This window comes from Falco cherrug, chromosome 6 (assembly GCF_023634085.1).
Source record: "Falco cherrug isolate bFalChe1 chromosome 6, bFalChe1.pri, whole genome shotgun sequence".
Classification (NCBI taxonomy): Eukaryota; Metazoa; Chordata; class Aves; order Falconiformes; family Falconidae; genus Falco; species Falco cherrug.
The window spans coordinates 45938968-45964367 of record NC_073702.1 but is presented as its reverse complement, the minus strand read 5'-3'; the positions used below and the strand labels follow the sequence as shown (position 1 = coordinate 45964367).

The 25400-nt window shown below is 48.6% G+C and overlaps 1 protein-coding gene across 2 annotated transcripts; it reads left to right on the top strand.

Annotated features, from left to right (window-relative positions):
* Positions 1–653: 653 nt before the first annotated feature.
* Positions 654–11174, top strand: ZBTB2 (zinc finger and BTB domain containing 2). 2 transcript variants are annotated; one of them, XM_055713708.1, is made up of 3 exons: positions 654–809; positions 4738–4921; positions 6804–11174. In XM_055713708.1, the coding sequence occupies exons 2-3, from the start codon at positions 4749–4751 to the stop codon at positions 8164–8166; spliced, it is 1536 nt and encodes a 511-aa protein (XP_055569683.1). In that variant the 5' UTR covers positions 654–809; positions 4738–4748; the 3' UTR covers positions 8167–11174. The 2 variants fall into 2 exon arrangements, with proteins under 2 accessions (XP_055569683.1, XP_005446624.1); XM_005446567.4 differs by lacking the exon at positions 654–809 and having other exon boundaries at positions 3884–4921.
* Positions 11175–25400: the final 14226 nt, after the last annotated feature.

The window sequence follows — 25400 nt, the reverse complement described above, 5'->3', positions numbered from 1 at the left end:
GGCTCCGCGGGAACGGGGGCGCACCTGCAGGCAACCCGCATCCGCCACCCCCCGCCTCGCCTGGCCGCCGAGCGCCGCTGGCAGGAGCCACCCGGTGCCCCCCAGCGTCGAGGCCGGGCGCCCCCGGCGGCACCGGGCGCGCTGGCAGCGGGCAGCCCCCGCCGCCGCGGTGAGGCCGGCAGGGCGCCTGGAAGGCTGCGGCGAGCGCAGCGCCGCCCCGGCCCGGCCCCGCACGCTGCCGCGGCCCCGAGCGAGGCCCGCCGGGGCGCCGGCAGGGGCCCGGCCCGTTATTCCGCAGCCCGGCCAGCGGAGGGGGCGCTGGCAGCGAACGGCGTGGCCGCCCCCGCCCGGCGGCGAGCGGCGCCAGGGGAAGGGGGGGCTGCACCGGCCCCCACCCCCCGGGAGTTTTAAAGGGGCAGCGCGCCCGCCGCGGGACCCGCGCCCCGCTCCGCCGGGGGCGGCGGCCCTCGGCCCCGGGGGTGCCCGGCAGGAGGGCGGCGGCGGGGCCGGTCCCGCCGGTGCGGCCCGCGCTGCGCGCGGCGGGCGGGGAAGGGAGGGGCGGGCGGGGGCTGGGTGGCTCCTGCTGCTGCTGCTGCCGCCACAGCGCTCGCCGCCTCCCCTCCCCCCCGGCGGGGGCTCCTCGCTGCAGCCTCTGTGCTCCGCTCTCGGTCATGTGACCCTAACGTAACCGGACAGGAAAAGCCGCCGCCGCCGCCGCCGCGCTGACTCCGTTGTTGCTGCTGCTGCTGGGCGCGGAGACGGCGGCGGCCCGCCCGGCACCGAGCGCCTCGGCGGCCCGCGCCCCCCAGGTGAGCACCGGCCGCGCCGCGCCCCGCGGGGGATCCCGGCGCCGCCCGCACGTGCGCCCGGCCCGGCCGCACCGGCCGCGGCCCGGGCTGAGGCGGCGGCGGCGGCGGGCGGGCGGGCGCGGGGGCGCGGCGGGGCCTGCTCGGCCCTACCTCCTCATTGTGTGCGAGGGGTGCCCGGCCGCGGGGTCCGGCCGCGCCGCGGCGGGCCGAGGGGGCGCGGAGGAGGAGGAGGGCCGCGCCTGGCGCCGCTGGGGCTGCCTGGCCTCCTGACAAACCCCCGCCGGGCCGGGCCGGGCGGCTCCATCCGGGACACAGCCCGGGGGGGGGGGGGGGGGATGGGCCCGCGCCGAGGGGAGGGGAGGGCCGGGCCGGGGGGGTGGGCCGCGCCGGGGGAGGGAGGGGGCCGGGGGAGGGAGCGGGGGGTGGGGGGCCGGTGTCGCCCGGCGCAGGGCTCGGCCCGGCCGGTGGGGCCCGCGCACCCGCCCGCCCGCAGCGGGGCGGCCCCCCCTCCGGCGGCATCCGGCGCAGGGAAGGGCGGGGGGGCAGGGCGCCGCGCGGCGCGGGAGGGGGCGGCCCCGCCTGTCTCTCCTCGCAGGCTGGGCGGCCCTGGCGGCGGCGGCAGCAGCGGCGGTTCCCGTCTCGCGCGCCCTGGCGGCTCCGCTCGCGCTGCGTCTCGCGCCGTCTCCGTCCGTCCGTGCGCGCGTGGCGTGCGCGGGGGGGCGGCGGGGGGGAGGCGGGCGGAGAGAGGAGAGGAGGGGCGGGGCGCAGCCAGTGAGAGCGGCGCGCGGCCACCCGGCCTTCCGCCCCGGCGGCCAATGGGAGGGCGCCGTCACCTCTGCCACAGAGGCCGAGCGTGACTCCGGGGACGGGGGGGACGGGGCGGGGGGGGAGGAGGCGGGGGAGAGGGCGGGCGGCAGGCCACGCCCCCCCGCCGCGCACTAAGACGCCGGCAGGCGGCGGGTGCTCCCGAGCGGCGCGCGCGCCCCACTTTCCCTCCGCCCCGTCCCCGCTGCCGGCGCGCGCGCGCGGTCCCGTTGCGGCGGGCGGGGCCGGCCCGGGCCCCAGCGCGGGTCTCCGGCAGCCGCGCGGCGCGGGGGCGTTGGGGCGCTCCTGTGTGTGGCCGGGGAGCGGCGGTGGCGGGAGGTGCGGTGTCCGCCGCGCCGGAGCTGGGCCGGCAGCTGTTCCCTGTCAGCGCGGCCGGCTGCCCCGGGGCCCTCCCCTGGTCCTCCTCTCCCCTCCCTCGCCGCCGCCGCCGCCTGTCCGCGGCCTGAGTCCCCCTTTCCGCGGCGCGGGACCAGCGCTTCCTCAGCCTCGGCCCGGCTCGCGCCCGCCGCGTTTCCCGGGTGGTCCCGGGATAACGGCTCCGCTTTCGGGGGGGCTCGGCCTCGCGCGGCTTCTCACCCGCCGCCGAGCAAACGGAGAAACTGCCGAAGCTGCGGTAAAGCCGGGCCGGGCCAGCCTGTCCCCGCACAGCGGCAGGGCTGTCCCTGCAGGCTTTCGGGGCACGAGGAGGACTTTATGCAGTTGTCGAATTGGTCAACGCTGAAACATGGCATTGCTGGTGTTAACTGTCATTTTATGTAGCTACGGGTAAAGCTCCCGCGAATATGCACACTTACAGAGTGCTTTCCTCACTCTTTTCCTCTTGCTGTGCAATTTCCTTGGAGCGTAATTCTTCTAGGCTTTGGGTTCAAAGCACTTAAATATCTTTAAAATATACACAAAAACATAGCATCGCGCACGTGTCCAAACAGTGCATCGTTTTGCAAAAAGATTAATTCGGGTCTCTGACAAAGGGTAACAGCTTCAGCTGCCACAGTGACTGCTGTTTGGGTAAGGGAGAAACTATAAGCTAAACAAACTTAGGATGATAATAACTAGAAAGAATGCCGCTCTGGCTTGGAGTCCCCAACATCAATGGTTTGCTCTGCCTGGCAAGTTTTGCTGTCCAAGTACAAACCAGACTTGGCACTGATGAATTAAAAAAGTGCGGCGCACAGAATAACCTAAAGTAAAGCTAAAAACCCCCACCCCACCCCCAAACATTTAGCATGTTTTCTGTAACATCACAAAGTTTACCTGCATGGGGCACTGCAGGATTAAATAACAGTGAACATTATTTTTGTTACTGCTGACAGGAGTATTCCCTCCTTTGGAGTGAGGGAAAGGATTTTAGCATACTGTTTGTACAAACGTAATTAGCCAGCAGTAATTTACAAAGGAGAGGATGGACCTGAAGAGAGGTGAAGCCTGATATTTTGTTGTTATTATTATTACTATTAACTGTAAGGAAATAATCAACCGTATCTTAAATTGCATTTCTCTCTTTGCCCTTACACCCCTGACTCAAACGAGTTCTGATCTCATGTGAATGCAAAGGAATGCATTTGGTCAGCCTGGTTACTGGCTGAAATACGAGGGCATTCCTCACTGTCCAGCAAGTAGCAATACTTGTTTCTCCAATGACTAAACGTATTGGCATTGTGGAATAATACACTTTCATCCTCTTTCCCAAAAAGCCACGGTCTTACTGTATAGAAGAAACAAGCTGTTTGCATCTTACCTAAAATTTCATTAACTTCCAATTACATTTGGAGGAAAAAAAACCCTAAGACTTCTTATAAATCTACTGCTTTTGATCTGCTTTTCTGGTTTCACCTTCTCTTTCGTTTCTGTTCGTAGAGTATCTGCACTGTTCTGGGCATGACATGCCCAGGAATTTTGTTCGCTTCTCTTGCTGTTTTACATGCCAGCGGACAGACCTACATTACTTCATACTTTCACTTTTTCTCCTCCAAGTTATATTTGTTTTGGTTAAGTTTGTATCCAGTTGTTGATCTTACAAGCCCTATATTCATCCATCCAACTATATGCAACTGTCCTAACATGTTTCCCTGGCTACTTTTTCCCCCCTAAGTTACCAATTTGTGCTCCCAAGACTGCCCTCAAATCCTTGAGAAAATCCTTTACGGCTCTTTGGTAGTTCTTTGAGGGCAGCCTCCAGCAGCTGGTGAAAGGAAGTGCGGGGAGGGTGGGGGGCTGCAGGAGCCCTGGTTTAGGGGGACACGGGCTGGTGCCATGTTTTGCTGTCAGTTATCATAACTCGTGCCGTTCTCACCCCTTGGTTTTCCTGATTTGCTAGGTGAGCGTGAGGCACTCAGGCACGCAGGCTCCTTACAGAATGCTGTTGTAGCTGATCTCAATAAATGATTAAGGAATTGTTGGGTGGAAAGATTGGCCCCTCCTGTTCCGATAGTCCAGAAAGCTCGCCAATATCTAGAATGAATACATTGTTTCAGCCTGGGAAGACTCAGGTATTTCTCTGGTATATCCCAGCAGGGGGTGTAACCATAGGAAGTGCTTAATTATTTAATGTTGAGTTTGGATTCAGCTGGATGGACACATACCTTTTAGGTAAAAGACATACAGAGACACTGAAAATTTCAGGTTAAAAGTACGTAACTTGTCTTTTATTGGGTTCTGCTCTTGTCTCTCCCACCCACTTAGGTGAGGGGGAGGGAGATTTATTTTTCCTGTCAAACAGAGTGGCAGCCAAAATACTTTGCTCTTCCCATTAAAAATAGGTGGGTTTACTACTTATTAAAATTTCTTCCTCTCCTTTAGCTATTTATATTTCTGTATCTGAGTCGTTGTCCCTGCCCAACGCCTTTTCAGAACTCTTTAGTCCTGGCTCTCCTTTGCTCTTTAAGCCTCAGCAAATCACTCGCATCTTTGTGAATCGCATTGCCCATCATGAAACAGAGATCTTTGCCTATGTGTAAGATGTCATCTATACAGTAGCTTGGGATTAAGGGGTGTTACTAAAGCATGATATACGGATATTAGAAGGAAATACCTGTTAAGAGACAGCTATGTTGCATCTGTGCCTCTACTGTTAAGTTTTACATGGAAGTCGTTTGCTTTTCAGAGTGTAAAAAAATGGATTTGGCCAACCACGGACTTATTCTGCTGCAGCAACTAAATGCTCAGAGGGAGTTTGGTTTCCTGTGTGACTGCACAGTTGCCATTGGTGATGTCTACTTCAAGGCACACAAATCGGTCCTTGCTTCTTTCTCCAACTACTTCAAGATGTTGTTTGTTCATCAAACCAGGTAACTATAAAAAAGTTCAGTTTAAATGTTGTTCAATTAGGTAAGATAAGGAGGTCTAGCAACATTTTGAAACCTGAAAATGTTCTTTTTGCTGCTTGCTATGACATGAGGAAGATGGATAACTAGAATCTCACTTTAAAAAGAGCATAGAATTCCTAGAATTGAATATTTAAAGGATCCTGTCTTCACTCTTGCACTTTCCTTCCCCCCACTCACTGTCCTCTGCTCTGTCTTGACACTATTTTTGACGTTTCCATAACATTGTATGCAGCCTAATAAGTATTTGCTAGGAGATTGTGAGAAATAGACTTATAAAAGAGGTTAAAGGGTTTAATTTTTTTTTTTTTACGGTTTACCAAAGCCAGTTAAATAATAAAATACTACATAGTGGTGGAAAATAAGGGGGTTTGTGTTTCTTTTTTTTTTGTTGTTGTTGTTGTTAGGCAACCTTGAAAAGATAACAAAAGTGTAAGACTGTTTTGAAGATTTTTTGGGGGGGTGTCTTTTATTTTTCCCAATTATTTGAACTATCTCAAAATGTTTATGTTAAATGAGTGAAACTCTCAACTCTTTGGCTAATTGTTTCTAGCTAAAAGTAAACTTCAAGGACAGAAATGCAAATGAGACAGGACTGCAGGCAGATGTATCGGTCTCACAAGAGCACGCAGACCTCTCTGGAAGACAGCACTGCAAAGTTTACTTTTGTGTAATACATTTGAATTCAAAAGCAGTCAGAGAGAGACCTGACAAAGGGTGCACCTCAAGAAATGGAAGAATTGGTTATAATTTCCTCCTCAGCTTGGTAGCCTACTGCGATTAGAACATTCAGACTGCAGCATGCAGTTATGGCCGTTTTCTGTCTTTTGTTTAATGTTTGTTTCACACAAGAGCTACAAATAACTCTGAAAGTTAGAATCCCAGATCCTCTCCCATTAGTTAACTGGCCTAACCAAGATGTTCCTGATTTTCTTCCTTCTGTGAACCTTGCTGCTCTTCCTGCACAGAGATCCAGCTTCAACCAGGGGAGTGGTGGGTGTTTTAATCCTGACTATCCTAAAGGTTTATGCACAGGGCATGCTCTCCATTGGAGGATAATGTTGGTTTCAGTCCTGTTAGGCTGAAGAGGGAATCACAGCCAAAGTGTCTCCCTTTGCTGAGCACTAGTGAAGGGACTGTTAGGCTGACCAGGTGTACCACTGGTGCTACTGTTTCTTTCTCCCTGTTCAAGGAAAGAAGCTACTGTTCTGCTTTGTAGGGAGCCTGGCCTCCACGGGTTAGATGTGCTCAGGCTACACCTGCTGCATCAGATCCTCAGGGGATTCACACCCTGCCCTGCATGGTTTCTGGATCGTAAGACAAGGTGATACCACACATTTGCAGAACTGTAGCTGTAAACACTAGAAAGACATAGAAGCCAAACAGGCAAGTGACAGATGAATTTGAGGTGTTTTCAGGGCTAAGTACTGAGAAAAGTCTAATGGATTGTGAATTTAAGAGTCCAGTGCTAGCAGGATTTAATTTAGCTACAGACGTCTTTGAATCCAACCAAAAAAAGGGGGAAAATATCTTTGCAATTTACAAAATTTATTAATACGTGACGACAAATCTATAATACAACAGCAGTTTAGAAAGGTATAGATTCATAGAAAGGGACAGCTTTGTTTTTCAAGCCTGTTACTTCCCTGAGGAAAAAAAAAATGGCATCTTTCAAATAGCCGGTAAGATTAGTTCTTTTGTGTTTAGGCATTTCCTTATATTTATTGCAGTTTCTGTCCTGAATTTAAGTATAGATGCCTCTGATTTTTATCAATGCTTGAATAACCTAGATCTGGTAAAAAAGATTCTCCTTATCTTTTATTGATCATTTTGTTTCATCTTTCAGTGAATGTGTACGTTTGAAAGCAACTGACATACAGCCAGATATCTTCAGTTATCTCTTGCATTTGATGTACACTGGGAAGATGGCACCACAACTCATTGACCCAGTTCGACTAGAACAGGGAATAAAGTTTCTGCATGCATATCCACTAATTCAAGAGGCCAGCCTTGCAAGTCAGGGAACTTTTTCTCACCCGGATCAAGTTTTTCCATTAGCATCTTCATTATATGGCATTCAGATTGCAGATCACCAGATAAGACATCCCACTAAGGTTACATCAGCGACTGACAAACTCGGGCGAGAACCAAGGCCACAGACATCACGGATGAACCAAGAGCAGGTTTCTGAAGGCTCGCAGCTCTCGCAGTTAGCTACAACTCTGCCACAAGTGACCCGGACGAATATATCCACTTCCGACCCATTGCCATCTTCTTTATCTCCAGAATTGGTATCTGCTGCTGGTAACAACTCACCTGCAGGAGAAGAGGCCAATATGGAAGCATCTTCTTCAGATGAACAGCCTGCCTCACTCACAATAGCACATGTCAAGCCAAGCATCATGAAAAGGAACGGAAGCTTCCCAAAATACTATGCCTGCCACCTCTGCGGTCGCCGGTTCAATTTGCGAAGTAGTTTGCGTGAGCACCTGCAGATCCACACAGGAGTTCCCTTCACATCTAGCCAGCAGGGAGAAAGTAATATTTCTTTGTCTCTGTGTAACAACACAGCTGATAAAGATGCCGTGGAAGTGCCTGAAGCAGGGATGATTAGTGACAGCGAGCTACAGCAGATCTCAGACTCCCCAATAATTGATGGGCAGCAGCAGTCGGAGACACCGCCCCCCTCTGATATTGCAGACATAGACAACTTGGAGCAGGCAGATCAAGAGAGGGAAGTAAAAAGACGGAAATACGAATGTTCCATCTGTGGTCGCAAATTTATTCAGAAAAGCCACTGGAGGGAGCACATGTACATACACACGGGGAAGCCCTTCAAGTGCAGCACTTGTGACAAAAGCTTTTGTAGGGCTAACCAGGCTGCCAGACACGTGTGCCTAAACCAGAGCATGGACACGTACACGATGGTGGACAAACAGACTCTGGAACTCTGTACATTTGAGGAAGGCAGTCAAATGGACAACATGCTAGTACAGACCAACAAGCCCTACAAATGTAACTTGTGTGACAAAACGTTTTCAACTCCCAATGAAGTAGTTAAACATTCGTGCCAAAATCAAAACTCTGTCTTTACACTAGAAGAAGATCGCTCCATTCTGCTAGGTGGTGGGGACACAGAAGCCACAGAGACTGATAATGCAGTGTTAGCCTCCATCAAAAAGGAGCAGGAAGCAGTGTTGTTAGACTGAATGTGAAACCTATATGAATTTTTTAAAGTTTCTTTACTCATTTTTTATTAAATCAATTTTTTCCTCCCCTCACCTCTTACCTCACTCCTGCCATCTTTTCCACCAGCCTCCTTCCCACCCTTTGTCTTCAGCAACCAGAACTGTACTGGCACATTAGGAAATTGGACTTTGCCTCTCCCACCAAAACAAACAAAAAGCTCTTGCATCAAACCACAACATAATTGATTTTAATACAAAGGAACATGTGAAAAAATAATCCAGCTAACTTTGTTGATAGTATTAGTTAATCCAAATTTAATAGATTTTAAACAAAATTTAGATTGCTTAAAAGTGTATTTAGATACAATGATGAGTGTAATAAGAAACAGTATCAGTTTGGTAAGCAAAGGAAATATATATATATATGTATGTGTGTGTATATATATATATATTAGTTTCCCTGGTAAAAGGCATTTTGAGAAGATCTGGCAAATTAAACACCATGCTTTTTGCAAGTCCACATGCAAATTAAGATTATAACTTAAAACCATCAGAACTTTTCTCAATGAATGCAAAAATCTGTTCATTGAGTTAAAAAGAGCTGAGGGTGTTGGGTTTCTTTTAGCCTTATGTTTTACTTCAAGTATGCCTTTGGGTATCTGTTTCAGAGAGCATCACTGAGTCAAGAAAAGTAGTTACTTAGTCAAATGTTGACTTAAGTAGCTGTAATAATAATGTGATGGCAATCTTTATATATATATATATAAAATGCTGTATATGTATAAAGATTTTTATATATATATATGTGTATATATATATATAAAGTGTTTGTGTGTCTGTTTGGTACAGGTAAATAAATGCACACATCCTTTTTAAGTAACTGGCTGTCTACTCAGATTCAGCCCTGAAAGTCTTTTAGTTGTTTGACAAACCTAATCATTGCACAGGTTATTTTTAATGAAATTGAAAACGTCCTGAGCTGTGTGCATTTTTATTGGCCTGTTGAAGAGAAGCTATAGGTAAGTGTTGTCACCCAAGCTACAAAGGGAACTAGAGAAGTGACATACTGGTGAGCACTGTACCATCATTAGTGCAGCACGTGCATTTGTTCTTAGCTATAGGTTTGAGTCATTCTGGATGAAAGAAGAGAGAAAAGCTTTCTTGCCTTACTCGGGCAAAGAATGTCCATGATTTCATTTGGTCTAATGGCATGAGTTAAGAGGAAGAAAAAGTGGTGCAGAGACATCCTAGCAACAGGGGATGACAGGTGTTTTGAAGTAAATCCGTAGTGCTGGCTGGCACATTCTGCTCTGTGAGAGTCCTGTTATTTTCAAAGCCAAGACAAAGTCTGCAAAAACTGAAAGGCTGAATTCTGTAGTTTTAGTTACTGCTGATGGTAGCACTGCATCTTTGTGTTAAAAATCAAGTTGCTGATTCTTACTATTTTATATAGATGCCCAGATATTTTGCTGGTAGCCTAAAAACCTAAACTGACAGCAGCAATGAAGCCCACCGAGCAATTACTGGGCCAACAGAAGGCATAAGCAGACAGAATAAGTGCCCCATAGTAAATGGAGACAGTGTGTGTTTTGGGGGGAGGGGCGGGAGAGGGCGAGTCACAAACCACAGCTCTTCTCTGTGTATACGTTTAAACGGAATATCATCTTTTTGTGTATAGTTAAGTTCTCAGATTTGTAAGTTTTTATACATCATTTCATTGAATAAAAACTGAATTAAATGGGATATGATTTATTGAGTTGAAGGCGAAAGGCTGTTGGTTTTCAATCCTCCTGAAAGAGCTTTACTGAATTGGTTTAAAAGCCAAGCGATGTATTCTGTTTATCAGACTAAAAGCTCCATCATAAATATGAACAAATAGCTTTCTAAAGCTTAAATCAGTGGATTTAGCACAAAAAGTCACTACATATTCATTTTTTCTAGCCTATTATGGAATAATGATTGTAAAGTTTATTGTAAGTGCCATTGAGTTTATCATGTCTCTTGTATTAGAGTAACAGATTTTAAATCAATTGATTTTACTTGAAAGTATGAAAGTGTTTTAAGGTTAAAAAAATAACACCTTATAGAATTACTTTAGTGTTGCCCATTTTAAAACTTTTTTAGGATCTTCCATCTACCAATATGATTTCTTTAAATATGTTTTTTATTTCATCTCACTTAGTTTGGAATGCTCTCAGTGTAGGAAAACAAAATAATAAATATTTCTTAATTCAGGGTAAGGTCGGCTTTTGAGGTAGCTGTGGTTTAGGGGATAGTCACAAGTTCAGGTCCAAAATTACTACAGCTGCTAAAGGTGCTGCCACCTCAGCTATTAGTTACTGCTTAGTCAGATACTCTTTTTTTTTTTTTTCAGAGCTCCAGCTCTGCTCCAGTGCAGTACCAACAGTTTAGCTCAACTCCCCAGGTGGCTGGTTGTTATCAGAAGGGCACATATGGCCACACCATTTTTTGTGCGACATTCAGCAGCCCTGGGTCCCGACCTTACTCCTGTTCTCAGCTCTCTTTCTGCACTGTTTGGAGAACATGATGTTTGCTCAGTTAAATGTTGAATGGACTCAAGTGAACTGATTCCACTGAAAAACAACCAGTCTTAAAAAATGCCATTTTTCTGTCAAATCTGCTCCCTGTTTTATCTCTGCAGAGGGTTTTGGCTGACTCGCAGGTTGTGCAAGGGCAGAAATGAGCAGGGAGGAGGCTTACTGAAGCCAGTGTTGCTGCAAGGCAACATCACAGGGTGGAGAGGGTGCAAAGCAGTGTCTCCCACTTGGGCAGGTCCTTCGTCTGGTGGGCAGTGTGGCCTCACAAGCTGGTGTACTGCCAGAAAGAAGGGGCAGTGGAGGGCAGGGAACAAGCAGCTGGGGAAGAACTTGGTTATGACAGCATTGCTGGCTGCAAGAATGTGAAATTGCAGGCTCAGCAGAGATACTTTCACCTGTTAATATTTATTCTTAAGAAATAACATTGTCAGGTAAAGAGAAAAAAAAATCACAATAAAGAGATTATTTTTATATGTGTTCAGCTATGATAATGGTTTATTTTAAATACCCTTTATTGTCAGATGCTTCACAGCGATGTTTTAAGTCATTGCCTCACACTGCTTGAGCAGTTTTGTTCCTCTACAATGAAATTAGGAGCAGTATATTCTGGTTATTAACAGCTGCATCCAGAGTTTGGGTAATTACAGCACAACTGTAGTTTTGTTCAAGCTTCTTTTTTAAATCCTATCTGAATTTTTATTACAGTTAGAGAGAACTTCAGGTTTTATCTTTCAACTTTTGACTCAGAAATTTGTGACCGAATCGCTCATTACTCATTCAGGCTGCTCACCTGATGAAGTTGTGAATTTTCTACCCAATGATAGAAGACAGCTTTGCAGGAACTACTGAATAATCAGTGAAAATCTGCCATCATTCAAGGCTGTGAGCTGGGCCTTCAGCCCCAGTGTATTTCCAAAGGAGTAACTTCAGAGCTGATTTCCTGGGCACGTCACTTGACAAGACACCTCTACCTTGACTTCAGAAGTACCAAACACCTACAAATTTATCTGCTCAATAGAAATAACAGATGATTATCACTTCTGAAAGTGAAGTTTGCAGTCCTCCGCAATCAATATTTTTCCTCAGCTTTGTATCAAGTATCTTCTTGGTCACTTGTCTGATAATCATTATACTTCTGCAGGGGGAGAATTTATTAGAAGATACTAGTGTTCCATACACTGAGTAGTTCAAACTGTGCTCCTGTTCTACACTGCAGGGCCTTAAGTTGCTATCTTGACACTTAGCAGATCTGTGTTCTGGCTCTTCAGCTCCAAATCCCATAAAATAATAGCTTCAGTCACGAAAGGTAGTCATTTGCAAGAAAAAAAAAAAAAAAGTAGATTTCTTTCCGTTTGCTTTAAGCAACATCTTCCACATTGCAAAATCTTTTATGTAATTAAAGGAAACCTGGTGAGACAAGAGCATGTTCTGTGGTGCCTGGTGGCATCACAATCCCTTGCAATGTTTTTTCCCAATATGCTTAACAGCAAGATTACCTTTCTTACTGGTCTACACCTCTCCTGTGGCTTTTTGCAGTTTGTACCCAAGACTTTCAGGCTTATCAGAAACTACCAAACAGTTCCTTTTGCAAGGCTGCAGAGGCAACAGACCTTATCTCTTTCTGGCCTTGGTATCCAGCGTACACGCCGCTCTCCCTGCGGCCGAAAGGCCACTGGTCCCAGCACACATCAGGCCTTTGCAGGAGCCGTGCCTTAGGGCAGCCCCTGTGGGTCTGGGCCCTGTTTCTGCTGTGGCTGTATCGTTTCCTGACGTGATTCAGACTGGCACCGAAGGAACAGCTAGCAATCTGGAAGTGAAGCTGCAGCTTCAATTCAGAGCCCACTGAAGCAGCTTAATCTTTCACACGTGCATTTGGTGCACGTACGTCAGCAACGCAAGCTCGTGCTGTGTTGTGCTTCTTCCCCTTTCACAGCTGTCCAGGCTGGATGGAAGCTCACCTCACAGGGAGGACAAGGGCTAGAAGTTGCTGCCTTTGCCACATGACCTTCTCCAGCTTTTGGTTATGAAACTGGAAGTATGGTTCTGGTGCCTTTGAGGTGCAAAGGTATTTTGCCTTTTTGGAGAGTAATACAGTTCTTTAGTTATCTTTGGCCCAAGCAACTGAAGACCAAAGTGATTAATTCTTAACCAAGTTCAAGTATTTTCATTCGTTGTATTTCCACATCTTTTAAAAAATAAACTAAGGGAGGGTTCATTTTGTAGTTCTGTCATTGACTCTTATTTATTGCTTCCTAGAAGTCGACAAATGTTTCCACATGGCAAGATACTTCATAGCTATGAATGATTAGGAGTATTTAGGCTACTTAAAGAAAACAAGTTCCATTTAACTTTCCTCCTTCGACACTGTAAATGTTACACTGTTAGTTACAGCAGCATACCTTTGTAATGAACTCTAGGTGATAGACTACCAGTGGTGATAAAGGCTGGCTGTTCAAAAACCCCAGCTGTTGTCCTACCTGAGGCAGTATGTTTCAATTTCTGCAGCTCTTGTTTTGTTCATTTCTTTTTGTTTGTAAAAATGCCTGTTGCTGTCACTGGATAATGAAAGCCCACTCATACCAGAACCAGAACAAAATGCAGAAAGCAGCAAGAAGTCTTTTGCAGCACGCTTTGTCAATGTATATTTGCCAAATGATTGATGATCATCTCTAGAAGCAGGAGAAACTGACTGTCCTTAAATATGGGCTTCTATCAAGCCTGTCATTAAAAAGGACATATTATAATGATACATAGCCAGAACCATGAAACACGCTTCCTCTGCAGTACAGCCTTGCTGCCATGCTGTCTATACATCCATGCTTTTGAACAGATCAGGTTTGCCAAGATGCAGAGCTCAGTGCAGTCTTTGAGCAGCTGTCAGTAACTGTCGTCACTCCTTGCAGTGCCAGTATTTTAGCCCCTGTAACAAAGCAGCTGCCAGCAGGACCTCCTCATACTCAGTCTGTGTCTATTGCCTTGACCAAAGCAGAAGTTTTCCTGGAACCTAAGGAAATTTACTCAGAGGAGAGAAGCAGAGCCACAAAACGCCAAGTTACCACAAATACGTACTTACTGTACTGCTCCGTAGAGTGTGGAGGAGGTAGCCCACCACTCCAGCATGCCCCAGCACACATCCACAGGGTGTCTCCAATCAGGCCGCTTTGAAGCAGTGCCAACACTTTCTAAGAGAGCTTCCTAATAAATCTGTGTTTCCTTCAATCCTGTCCCTTAATCTCTCAACCACATGGTTAAAGCATTTTCCATTCGCTTACTACTGTATCGTGTAATTCCAGTTTTAGCAGTGAATTAGTTTGTGGATCATCATGTTTCATTTGGGTCTCTAAAATTCACAGAGCAATGTACTATGTGAATCAAACTTTATTTTATGAGCTCATTAGGTAAAAATCAAATAAGGGCTCAATCCCCTTTCAACAAGCTAACCTAAATTCTCAATTCCTAATTTATTGCTTAAAAAATTCATACGCTCATTAACTCATAGAGTCACTAACCCACATGCTTATGAGCAAGAGAGTTTCCAGGCTCATCCTTCCCTCCCATATCATGCTGCAAGTGTCCTCTCTATCACCCCACGAAACAGGACAGCCTCAGCAGCCTGGCTGCTGCTGGGTCTGATTCTCAAAGCTTTTTTGAATAATTTGGTATATTCCTGCCTTCCAGTTTGGAAGTTTGGTCTACACCTCTCCTGTGGCTTTTTGCAGTTTGTACCCAAGACTTTCAGGCTTATCAGAAACTACCAAACAGTTCCTTTTGCAAGGCTGCAGAGGCAACAGACCTTATCTCTTTCTGGCCTTGGTATCCAGCGTACACGCCGCTCTCCCTGCGGCCGAAAGGCCACTGGTCCCAGCACACATCAGGCCTTTGCAGGAGCCGTGCCTTAGGGCAGCCCCTGTGGGTCTGGGCCCTGTTTCTGCTGTGGCTGTATCGTTTCCTGACGTGATTCAGACTGGCACCGAAGGAACAGCTAGCAATCTGGAAGTGAAGCTGCAGCTTCAATTCAGAGCCCACTGAAGCAGCTTAATCTTTCACACGTGCATTTGGTGCACGTACGTCAGCAACGCAAGCTCGTGCTGTGTTGTGCACAGCTGTCCAGGCTGGATGGAAGCTCACCTCACAGGGAGGACAAGGGCTAGAAGTTGCTGCCTTTGCCACATGACCTTCTCCAGCTTTTGGTTATGAAACTGGAAGTATGGTTCTGGTGCCTTTGAGGTGCAACCCGTGCGGACTTGTGACAACCAGCGGAGCTTCCTTCTGGCGGAAAGGCCGGCGGTGACTTTGCAGAAGGCAGCACTAGATGGTGCAGTCACACCAGTGCAGCCGCCCGGGCGCCCTGGCTCACTGGCTGGCTGCCCTGCACAGGCGCAGGCACTGCACACCTGAAGAGTGTGACAGCATGGCTGTACCCGTGTCTGTGACAGCATGGCTGTACCGAGAGGCTGCCCTGGAAAGCCAAAGGGGGCTGGCAGGACTCTGGCAGCCCTGCCTTGCGGCACGCTGGCCCCAGAGAGCAGAGCCCTTTGCATAGTGGGCCACAGAGCACTCAAAAGCACCAAGTCCCAAGGCTTACAGTGGCAGGTACACACGGGGGGACCTTTTTGCATATTCACTGACAAGAAAATTTATAATTTAAAATATTATTACATTTTACTTAGATATGTATATATATATAAAATACTATTGCATCTGCCATTCATGACTGACCAAGACCATTTCCCCTCAAAAGGAGCTGACTACAAACTGGACAATTTTGTGGTGGCATAGTTAATCAGCCCATGCAAGTGCAGTCCCTGATGAGGGCAAGCACATGCTTTTGGGCAGTGCGAACACTGACACTGGTCACAGCCTCTGTGCTGGTGTTAAACCGTCAGCATGAGCTTCCCATCCCAGCAGGAGCAGATCTTCCGTGACTGCCCTACAAATGGGTAAAGGCTAGAGAACGGGGAGGGCCTGTGGGCCAGGTCCTTCCACCCCACCAGCAGTACCTGGAGGATATGAAGGGGAACAGTCACTCAAAGCATGTGATTTGCATGCGCTGACCAGGAAAAGGTTGTGATGCCCCGCCACCAAACCACCACCACTCCCGTTGCTGGTACACAGGCTTCCACACACAGACACGTACACTTAGTCATAATTGTTCAATAATAATCTTACTCTTTGATATGACTGCACTCTTTACACAGAATCTTTTTTGAAATCTCATTTTGGTGCATACACGAGACATCTTTGGCAATACTGATAAAGGAAAGAGACCCAGGACAAATCCTGTTTGTGTACAAAAGCCGAAAAAGCTCCTTCGGAGAAAACTCCACCCTCGTTCGCCGAGTTTATTAAAACTCAAAGTTTTCCTGCCCTACTCACTACTTTTCAACCAAGCTGTAGCACAATCTGCATTTCAAAAACCGTACCGCAGGTATGACTCGAGGGGTGTGCGCGTCGCTGTGCGCCACCCTCCTGCCATGTCCGAGGTGTGTAACGGACGCGTCCTGCCCCGCCGGCGGCAGCCAGGGACAGCGGCGGCGGCACAGCTGCGACCGGCTCCGAGCCGCCGGGCCTGAGCTCACCCGGCGCCACGGTCGCTCACCCTGCGACCCATCTGCCGCCAGCGCCCCCCGAGCCGGCGGGCCCCGGCGCGGCAGCGAGGCGGGCACAGGGCCGCGGGGCGGAGGCCATAGCCCGCCGCAGGCTGGCACTCACGGCCCGGCGGCCCCCGGTGCTTCGCGCGGGCGGGCAGGCAGGGCGCGGGGCCGCGGCCATAGAGGGCGGGCGGGAGCCGGGGCCGGCGGGCGGGACCGGGCCGCAGCAGCCGGGCGCCCCCGCGCGGAGCTGCCACAGCGCCGCCGCCGGAGGGGCAGCGCGGGCCGGGCGGGGGCGCGGGGCAGCGCCGCGCATGCGCGGGGGCGGGCGGGCGGGCGAGCTGGCGCCCCGCCCCGCCTCTCCTCGCCTCAGGCGGGTCTCGCCCTGCGCCGGGCCCTGGGCCGTGGGTGCGTGTCCTGCCGGCGCCGCCTGTCTGAGGGGCTTCGTGTGCCGGCCCCACCCGCTACCCGCCGCCGGCGTGAGCAGCGGGAATCGAGCCCTCCCACGGGGTCTAGTAACGCCACAGTTTGACTTAAAACCGGGCTGACCGGGGCAGCGTCTCAGCTTTCCGGCGGCCGGAGTGACCTTGGGGGCCCGAGCGCCACTGCCCCGGGGGTCCCTGTGAGTGCAGGTGGCGAAGGGCCGCGGCGTCGGCGCTCCGTTCCGCGCTCCCCCTGCCGCAAGGGAAGCAACAGCACGAATCCGCCGCAGGAACCGGCGTTCCGGTGCCGCAGCGCCGCGCCGGGCAGGGCGGAGCCGCTGTGGGGAACGGCAGCTCCGGGAGTCACAGCGGCGGTGACTCGGGAAGCCGCCGCCTAAACTGCCGCTGTGACCGCGCCTCCAAGGACACCACCTTTCCTGTGCTGGGATGCGGCTTGTTGGTTTTTTGGTTCGATTTGGTTTTTTTCACATTCTATTAACTGTTTCCTCCTCAGAGAATGGGAACACATCGGGCACAGAAGTTATGCTGAAGTGTTTTACATGTATAGAGTTTTTTGACGTTGCAGATGTTTCTGCCCTAACTGCGAGGCAGATGTGTCTGTCACTTGGGCACCTTGCGGTGACTGCAGTTTTCACTGTGCAGTCGGACCGTGCCCCTGACGTGAGGAATTAAACTCTATAACTCAGGATAGGTTGTAAAGCAGTATGTTTAATTCACCGGCGGGTGTCAGGGTGGATAATTCCAGAAGCACCTGCTGCCCCGACTTCTTTGTGCACGTGTGATTTAAAGTATACATTCATACAGATTCAATAGATGCCCCAGAATAGGTTGCATTAGGATAATTAGTCTGCCAAGAAATCATTAGCATACGTTTCCTCTCATTTGCGCCTGGGCACTGTCTCCTGGTGGTGGTCGCGGGGGTCGTTGAGGATGAAGGCTTAGTAGTGTCCCTCGCTCTGATTTTTTTTCACCTTCACTCTTTGTGCAGACGCAGTCATGTCTTGAGTTTCTTCCAAACCTTAAAACACCCCCATCTTATAGCAAGGGTGGAAGCAGGGCCTTCTGCCTTTCAATGTCCTTCACAGACAGAACTGAGAGCGCACGGCTTCTGCTCTGCCACCCTGGGGTTAGCAGTGCTCCCATCATCGTGCTCCTTTTAGGGCTGATGCTTTCCCCTTGCTCCTGCCAGCTCGGCAAGAGAAGGTGTTACCAGCTGCACTGTACTTGCCCCGGAGAATGGAAGCACCACCTTCAGTTCTCACTAGTTCAAGGGTCAGGAATCTCTTTGCATGGGATTAGGGTCTGTGTCTTTATTAAAAAGAAGAGCATACTAGGAATTTGGAGATTATGGTTGTATTGATGCTTTTTTCCCCTTCAGAAATGAGAGAGATTCTCTTGCTTCTAAAGGAGTTGCCTTCTGCTCCAAAAAGTAGTTGTCCTACAGAAATTGGAAGTTCTCAAGACCTGTATTTGTGTCTCAGCACAAGTCCTTGGTAGACCCCTGAGAAAGTCACCTAGTGTTGTAGTGTCATATAAAACATTTTGCTGCTTCTGATGTTCCTGCAAGGGAGTGTGAGGTGACATCTTACTCTGCATCTGGCCATGCCCTGCTGATGGTCAGTGCTTATAGGAGCTGAGGTTTTGCGTGGTGAGAGGAAACAAGTGCAGCTGCTGCTGCCAGAAGGATTTATTTGCTCTGGCATGTAGCCATGGGTAGCGGTACTCACATACGGTGCCACACCTCAGTGGTGACTATCCATGTGAGAAATGAGCACATTTATTTCCTATTGCTGTCAAGGAACCTGATTAAACGGGGCTCTGAGAACCTAGAAATGGTGATACAGTAACACTAAGCAATTAGCACTGATGTCTCTGCCACTGAGCATAAGGGGGAGAGGTCATTTGCAAAAGAGTAACACTCCAGGCTTTCAGCTGTCTCCTGGATGGCGTTGAATTGCTGTGGCTGAAGTGAAGCAGGCGGTTTTGGAGAAGTGTCAGCTTGCAAGCACTGTAGAAGAGGGCAGTTCCTCAGTTTGTCTTTAGAACCTACCAGCTGAGTGGCAAAATCCTTTTTTAGTGTCTGACGGGACCAAGAGGGTACATTTCTTGGTACCACCCTGCAGTAAGAAATGTATGAAGATTACGCTGGTGAGCTGCTCCAGCTGCTCAGAAACCCAAGAGATTCCAAGATGTAACTAAGCAAGTCAAACACCTGATGAAGAGGCAGTTAGGTCCAGGAATGGCACTGCCTCTCCAGCTGTCAGGGCCATTTGTGGCAAAGGCTTACACTGCAGCGAGCCACACTGGACCTGTCAAGAAGGCCACAACCTCAGCACTCTCTTAGACTGCAGTTTTAAGGCAGAAAAACCACAGTCTGGAATAAGTCATCTCAATGTGACTGAGGGGCCACACTCTGCCCTGCCAAAGAATTTTTCACCTTGAGCCAGGGCTGGGGGTTTTGGAGAAGGCTCAACTCGCGACCAGAGTGTAGGTTTAGGATTAGAGTTAGAACGGGGAGAGAAACGGAGCAGAAGCCTCTCACTGGCACAGGGCTGCAAAAGGGCTGCTGAAGAAAGGGGGATGCTGCAAAAAGTCTGTGTAACAGCTGGTGGAGAGTGCAGGCGCAGGGCATTGCCTCTTCAGCTGGAGTCACACCAAAAGAGTATTTCAAGCGTTGCAGCACTAAACAATGTGGTTTCCCACCCTTCTGTCTCTGTCTTTTTTTCCCTAATTTCAGCTTCAGATTTCCCTTTTACTGGAGAGCATATGCAGGAGTTGCCCCTGTTTCTGTCCCTTCTCCTCATAGGAAAGGGGAGAAGGAGGCAAGGGAGTCCTTGCTGCCCCCCATGAGGGGATTGGGTTGTGATATCTACTGGGATCTTGGGTCAGTTGTGTGGACCTTTGCATGAAGCACACCTGTAGCTATGCTGAGCATTAAAGGCATTGCTTTTTACTGACCATGACAAAAAGGTGAAGTCTTCAAAAGAGCAAGTGTTAGCATCACTTAATTAAGCCTCGTGGATAAAGCTCCTGGCTCTGCCACAACCTTGCCAGTTGTCCTCTAAGACTGGTATCTCTCAAAACAGCTCATGAATGCTTACCGCATCTGACAGAAAGAAAATTAAAAAAGCTTTATTAATAAGAGCTTACTCTTTCAAGACCGTCTTATTTCCTCAAGCTGTTCCTAGAAATAGCGAAGGTCTTAGTTAAGTGCAGTAAATAGTCTAGGGAGAGACTATACTTATCATCTTTTCTGATTCAGATTTCACTGAATTGCTAAAAGCTTTGGGAGTGAGGCAATCCATGCTTGCCATGGAAAGAAACACTCACGCTCTTTCAGATTTTCAAAAAGCTTTACTAGAGGGGGAGTGTATTTGCCCTCATGATGACCCCACTGTCCAGCTTTATGCTCTTCCTGTAAAGACATAATATCTGGTTTCCCATTCAAAATTAGGTTTTCTTTTCACAAAATCTTTAATAGTGGTTTTAGAGTTATATATGACTGTATTTTTACACAAAATTCTGCTGTGATTTGGAACTCAAAGTGACACAAAGTTGCATGGATCCAGGCAGCCCCTATTGCTCTAGTCCCCACTGATACGCCTTTTCCCCCACCTGGATCTGTAGTGAGGGGCCATGCAGGGCGGATATGTCCCAGTGGCTGATACACTTTTATGGTTTTCTTTATTTTGTTGTTTCTTTATTTCTTTTTTATGTTTCTGGGGGCCTCGTTATGTTGTGGGGTCCATTCCCAGATCGCATTCTTTAGTAAGTTATGAAGTGGTCAGGCTATTGTATTAAATCCTGGAATACGTACTCTCCAAGATCCTAAATTTCCTAGCACAGCACATAACCCCTTTCTTATTCTGGGGCAAGGGTTATCATTGGATTTCTTGTAGCACCTCGTTGGTGGATGTTTTTCTCCCACCTACCCATCTGACTCCCCATCTTTACGAATCCGTCTTTATGAATTCATGACTGGGCCCATGTTTCTGTTCTTCTGGTGGGTGTGTTATACCAGGTGTCCATGGCCTGTTCACAGGTTCTGCCAAGTGGCCATCTCTTAAGACATCACTGATGTGCTGACCCACAGTGACCTCTTGTGAAAATGCTAACATTTCCAGCTTTTTAGCCAATGTAGCATGAGCTGCACGCATGGTGGGACAATGGTTTAAGCCTTGCGACAGGTGAGTAAATATATACTGGAGTTCCTGCTAGATGCAAGCAGACTTCATCCTATCTGCCTCTGGTGCTGGGATCATAAAAAAACATATCTTTCACATCAATAGTTGCCATCCATCATTAAGGGTATTGACTCTATCAGTCAGCTATACTGGGAATAGTCACAGTGAACAGTTTGGCAGCAGCTGTCAGGCCTCTATAATCTGCTGTTGAATTTCCACTTGCCATTAGTCTTCTTTTGAAGGCATGCAGGAGACTTGTAGGGGGATGAGACTTGCCAATGATTCCATTTTCTTTTGCCTGTTTTGCCAGTTCAGCAAGAGGATGGATGGCATCAGGAGGGAGCTTGCAATATGGAGCTTGCTATGGGCTAAGGTGGCATCTGTTTGTAACAGATTAACGGGTGTGCATCAATATGAGGCAAACCGTGTGGTAAAGGCAGTGGTTGTCCTTGTTTACTATTTTCCCCATGGGTCAACCTGCAACTCACCCTTCAGTGAGTTTGTACCTAAACAGTGCCTATAAGAGTAAGATTGGGTGAACTGCTATTTCTTTAGACAGAATTAATTTAGCCCTGGCCAGTGGGTGGGTAGTGACTTGGCCACGGACACCTACAATTGAAACTAGTTGTTTGCTAAGTGGAGACTGTCCTTGGTAAGTGCCCTTATCTGCTGTCTACATTTGGGCTCCTGTGTTGATGAGGAATGTCATAACACTGTAGTCATTGACCATCACCATCACCTCGGTACATGCATCCTCCCCAGGGCCGGTAGCGGCTGCTTGGACTGCCACAGGATCAAGCCCCGACCTTGGTTTCCTGTATATTCTTGGTCTAGGGTCAGTGCTGATAGAAGTGGGTATCGCAGAGCTCACATCTCTAAAGTCCTCTATCTTAGTCATTACTTTCTCAAGTTGTACTGTGTCACCGCCATCCCTGGGTACCAAGCCCAGAGGACTATCACAAAGAGTGGCCGAGACAAACTCAGCCAATTGCTGTAAAATAGGTGACAGTACATTTAGCCGACTCAGAGATTGCTCTTTTCTAAATACATTTTCCATAACCACTAATGCTTAGTGGTGACTGTGACTGTGGGTGCTCCTCTATTTCCCCCTTTTGCTTTCTCCTCTTTGCGTAGAGACAGACTATACCTCTTTTACATTTACTTTAGATGAGGTTCTCCTCTGGTTTTTATCATTTGTGATATATACTGGTACATCTGCGAACTTAGCCTGGAGGACCTCTTGGAAAGTATTACCACTTAACCCTGGCTAAGACTAATAATTACAATGCTCCCTCCGCTTTTCCATCATGCTGTAGGTCTCCTTTCTATCACCCCACAAAACAGGACAGTCTCAGCAGCCTGGCTGCTGCTGGGTCTGATTCTCAAAGCTTTTTTGAATAATTTGGTATATTCCTGCCTTCCAGTTTGGAAGTTTGGTCTACACCTCTCCTGTGGCTTTTTGCAGTTTGTACCCAAGACTTTCAGGCTTATCAGAAACTACCAAACAGTTCCTTTTGCAAGGCTGCAGAGGCAACAGACCTTATCTCTTTCTGGCCTTGGTATCCAGCGTACACGCCGCTCTCCCTGCGGCCGAAAGGCCACTGGTCCCAGCACACATCAGGCCTTTGCAGGAGCCGTGCCTTAGGGCAGCCCCTGTGGGTCTGGGCCCTGTTTCTGCTGTGGCTGTATCGTTTCCTGACGTGATTCAGACTGGCACCGAAGGAACAGCTAGCAATCTGGAAGTGAAGCTGCAGCTTCAATTCAGAGCCCACTGAAGCAGCTTAATCTTTCACACGTGCATTTGGTGCACGTACGTCAGCAACGCAAGCTCGTGCTGTGTTGTGCACAGCTGTCCAGGCTGGATGGAAGCTCACCTCACAGGGAGGACAAGGGCTAGAAGTTGCTGCCTTTGCCACATGACCTTCTCCAGCTTTTGGTTATGAAACTGGAAGTATGGTTCTGGTGCCTTTGAGGTGCAACCCGTGCGGACTTGTGACAACCAGCGGAGCTTCCTTCTGGCGGAAAGGCCGGCGGTGACTTTGCAGAAGGCAGCACTAGATGGTGCAGTCACACCAGTGCAGCCGCCCGGGCGCCCTGGCTCACTGGCTGGCTGCCCTGCACAGGCGCAGGCACTGCACACCTGAAGAGTGTGACAGCATGGCTGTACCCGTGTCTGTGACAGCATGGCTGTACCGAGAGGCTGCCCTGGAAAGCCAAAGGGGGCTGGCAGGACTCTGGCAGCCCTGCCTTGCGGCACGCTGGCCCCAGAGAGCAGAGCCCTTTGCATAGTGGGCCACAGAGCACTCAAAAGCACCAAGTCCCAAGGCTTACAGTGGCAGGTACACACGGGGGGACCTTTTTGCATATTCACTGCTGAGAGAAGAATTTTCTTTTACTGTTACATCTGCCATGAAGGCCTATCCAGGACCAGTCTGGTGCCTTATTGTCACTCAGTTATTCAGTAGGCAGGAGACGACACTGTCACTGACCTGCCTTTGCCCTCAGTGTCTTGGCAGGGACACTCTGTGCTATGGGAAGACCTTGGATGAGTATCTGTCTTTCCTACTCTAAGCACTTTGAGATATGATAAGTAGCTAAACAGAGAGATAGAGAGACAGGAATATATATGGGAATAGATGTTATGAAGGAGGAGAGACAGAGACAATTTTCTAAACTCCAGAATGCGTCACTGCTCTTGAAATCTTTGCCTCTGGAGAAACAGAAGCCTTTCTCTGGGTCTGAGCATCCAGTTCCTGCAGGAAGAGATGTTGGAGAACAGCCAAGACAGCATTGTCAGTGAGCAGCTCCTAGGATGCCCAAGTGTGACAGGTGTCCCCAGCCCTGAGTGAAGAGAACAGGATGAGAAGTGGAAATGACCCTCAAGGGGGTGTTTTGTGTCCCCTGAACTCTGTTGGCAGCGCTGCCAGGAGAAAGCCATGAGCTGATGGGCAGGTGGCAGAGAAATTTCAGCCAGGTGGGAACACCGGCATTTCCCTGCACGCTGTGTTCCAGCTATGCCAGGGAGGTGCAGGGGCAAGGGGAAGTATCTGGGCTTCAGTGCAGCTGCCGCAGTTCCCTGTCCCCAGGTCCAGAGAGGAGACAAAGGCTGTGGCAATGTACATGTACACACACACACACACAGAGGCATGCCTGCACATGCACACACGTGTGCACATACACACACACAGAGCACACAAATGTCCAGCTGCTCCTCCAGCCCAGATCTCTGCCTTCTGAGGGGGCTGAGAAATGTTAATTTTCCAAGCATCAGCAATACTACTCCCTCTCTTTTATTTTCTCTGCTTAAAAAATACAGAGTATCCTCTCCTTTTAGGACAGTCTGTTCCCATGGTTTGGTTGCATTTTGAGTTCACAACACAATAAGTGCAGATTTTTCCCTGGAACTTTAAAACAGGCTAACCTCAGCACTGCTTATTTGACAGTCTATTTAAAGCTCTTGAGTTGAAGAATCATTAATATTTCATCTGTCTTATTTAAAATTCAAAGATAATCTTCTAAACTTTGGGCTGTGTCCTGTATCTAGAGTAAGAGCCATTTAGATTGGCTTTGGTGTCTCACTTGCTATTACTTAAGAAAATCGGTGATGAGGGGAAAAACTGAGCTACACTGAACTTTCACACAAGAAACAAGGTATCACCTTTCCCTTACCATTTCCCACTTGTCTGTGCAGAGTGGGATCCACAGCCCTCAGGAAGCTCTCACTCTGCATGCTATCCTGCCGCAAACAGGTCACAAATTACTATTCAATAAAAGCACTCTTTTTTTTTTTCTACTAATTTCACTCTTTTTTTCTGTTTTTGCAACAGATTGTGGAGTTTCTCTGATTTTCTTCTAATGCCAAGTTTTTTGTAATAAAAAGTTTTGTTTTCAGCAACAGTGATCTTACATCACTTGATGCATGTTTGTCTCTGCACCTACAGTCCTCCAACTGTGCTCTTTTGCTTCCTTGCGTGTTGCCAGTACTACTCACTGAGACTTCCTTACTTGTTGTACCTTGCCACTTAACAGGGACAATTAATCAATACCTTATATAGTCTTCAAAGCAAAATTCAAGAGGCATTACATTATTTTTCAGTCATGTGCCAAGATTCCTTGTTTCTACAGAATGATTTAGAAGTATAACAGGTTGGCTTGACATAGCACACATCACATAACGTACTCCTGTACATGCGCCACAACCAAAAATAGGAGTTTCTGAAGTTTTAAGCAAAACCATCTCTACTGCTTTAGATTGTAAGGTTTGATGCTCCCCAGTGACCCAAGCTTATAACAGGAAAGCAAATCCAAAATGTAATGTCTCTTTTATTGGAAAAATAAATAAATAATAAATAACAGGAATGTCCAGAGCCTTGAAAGCATCAAAAAATGATTACAGAAAGAAGTATTGTATCCGTTCTTTCCATGAGCAACTACTGGTTATGAGTGAAAGAAACAGAATAGTAATGTCAACATAGTCAA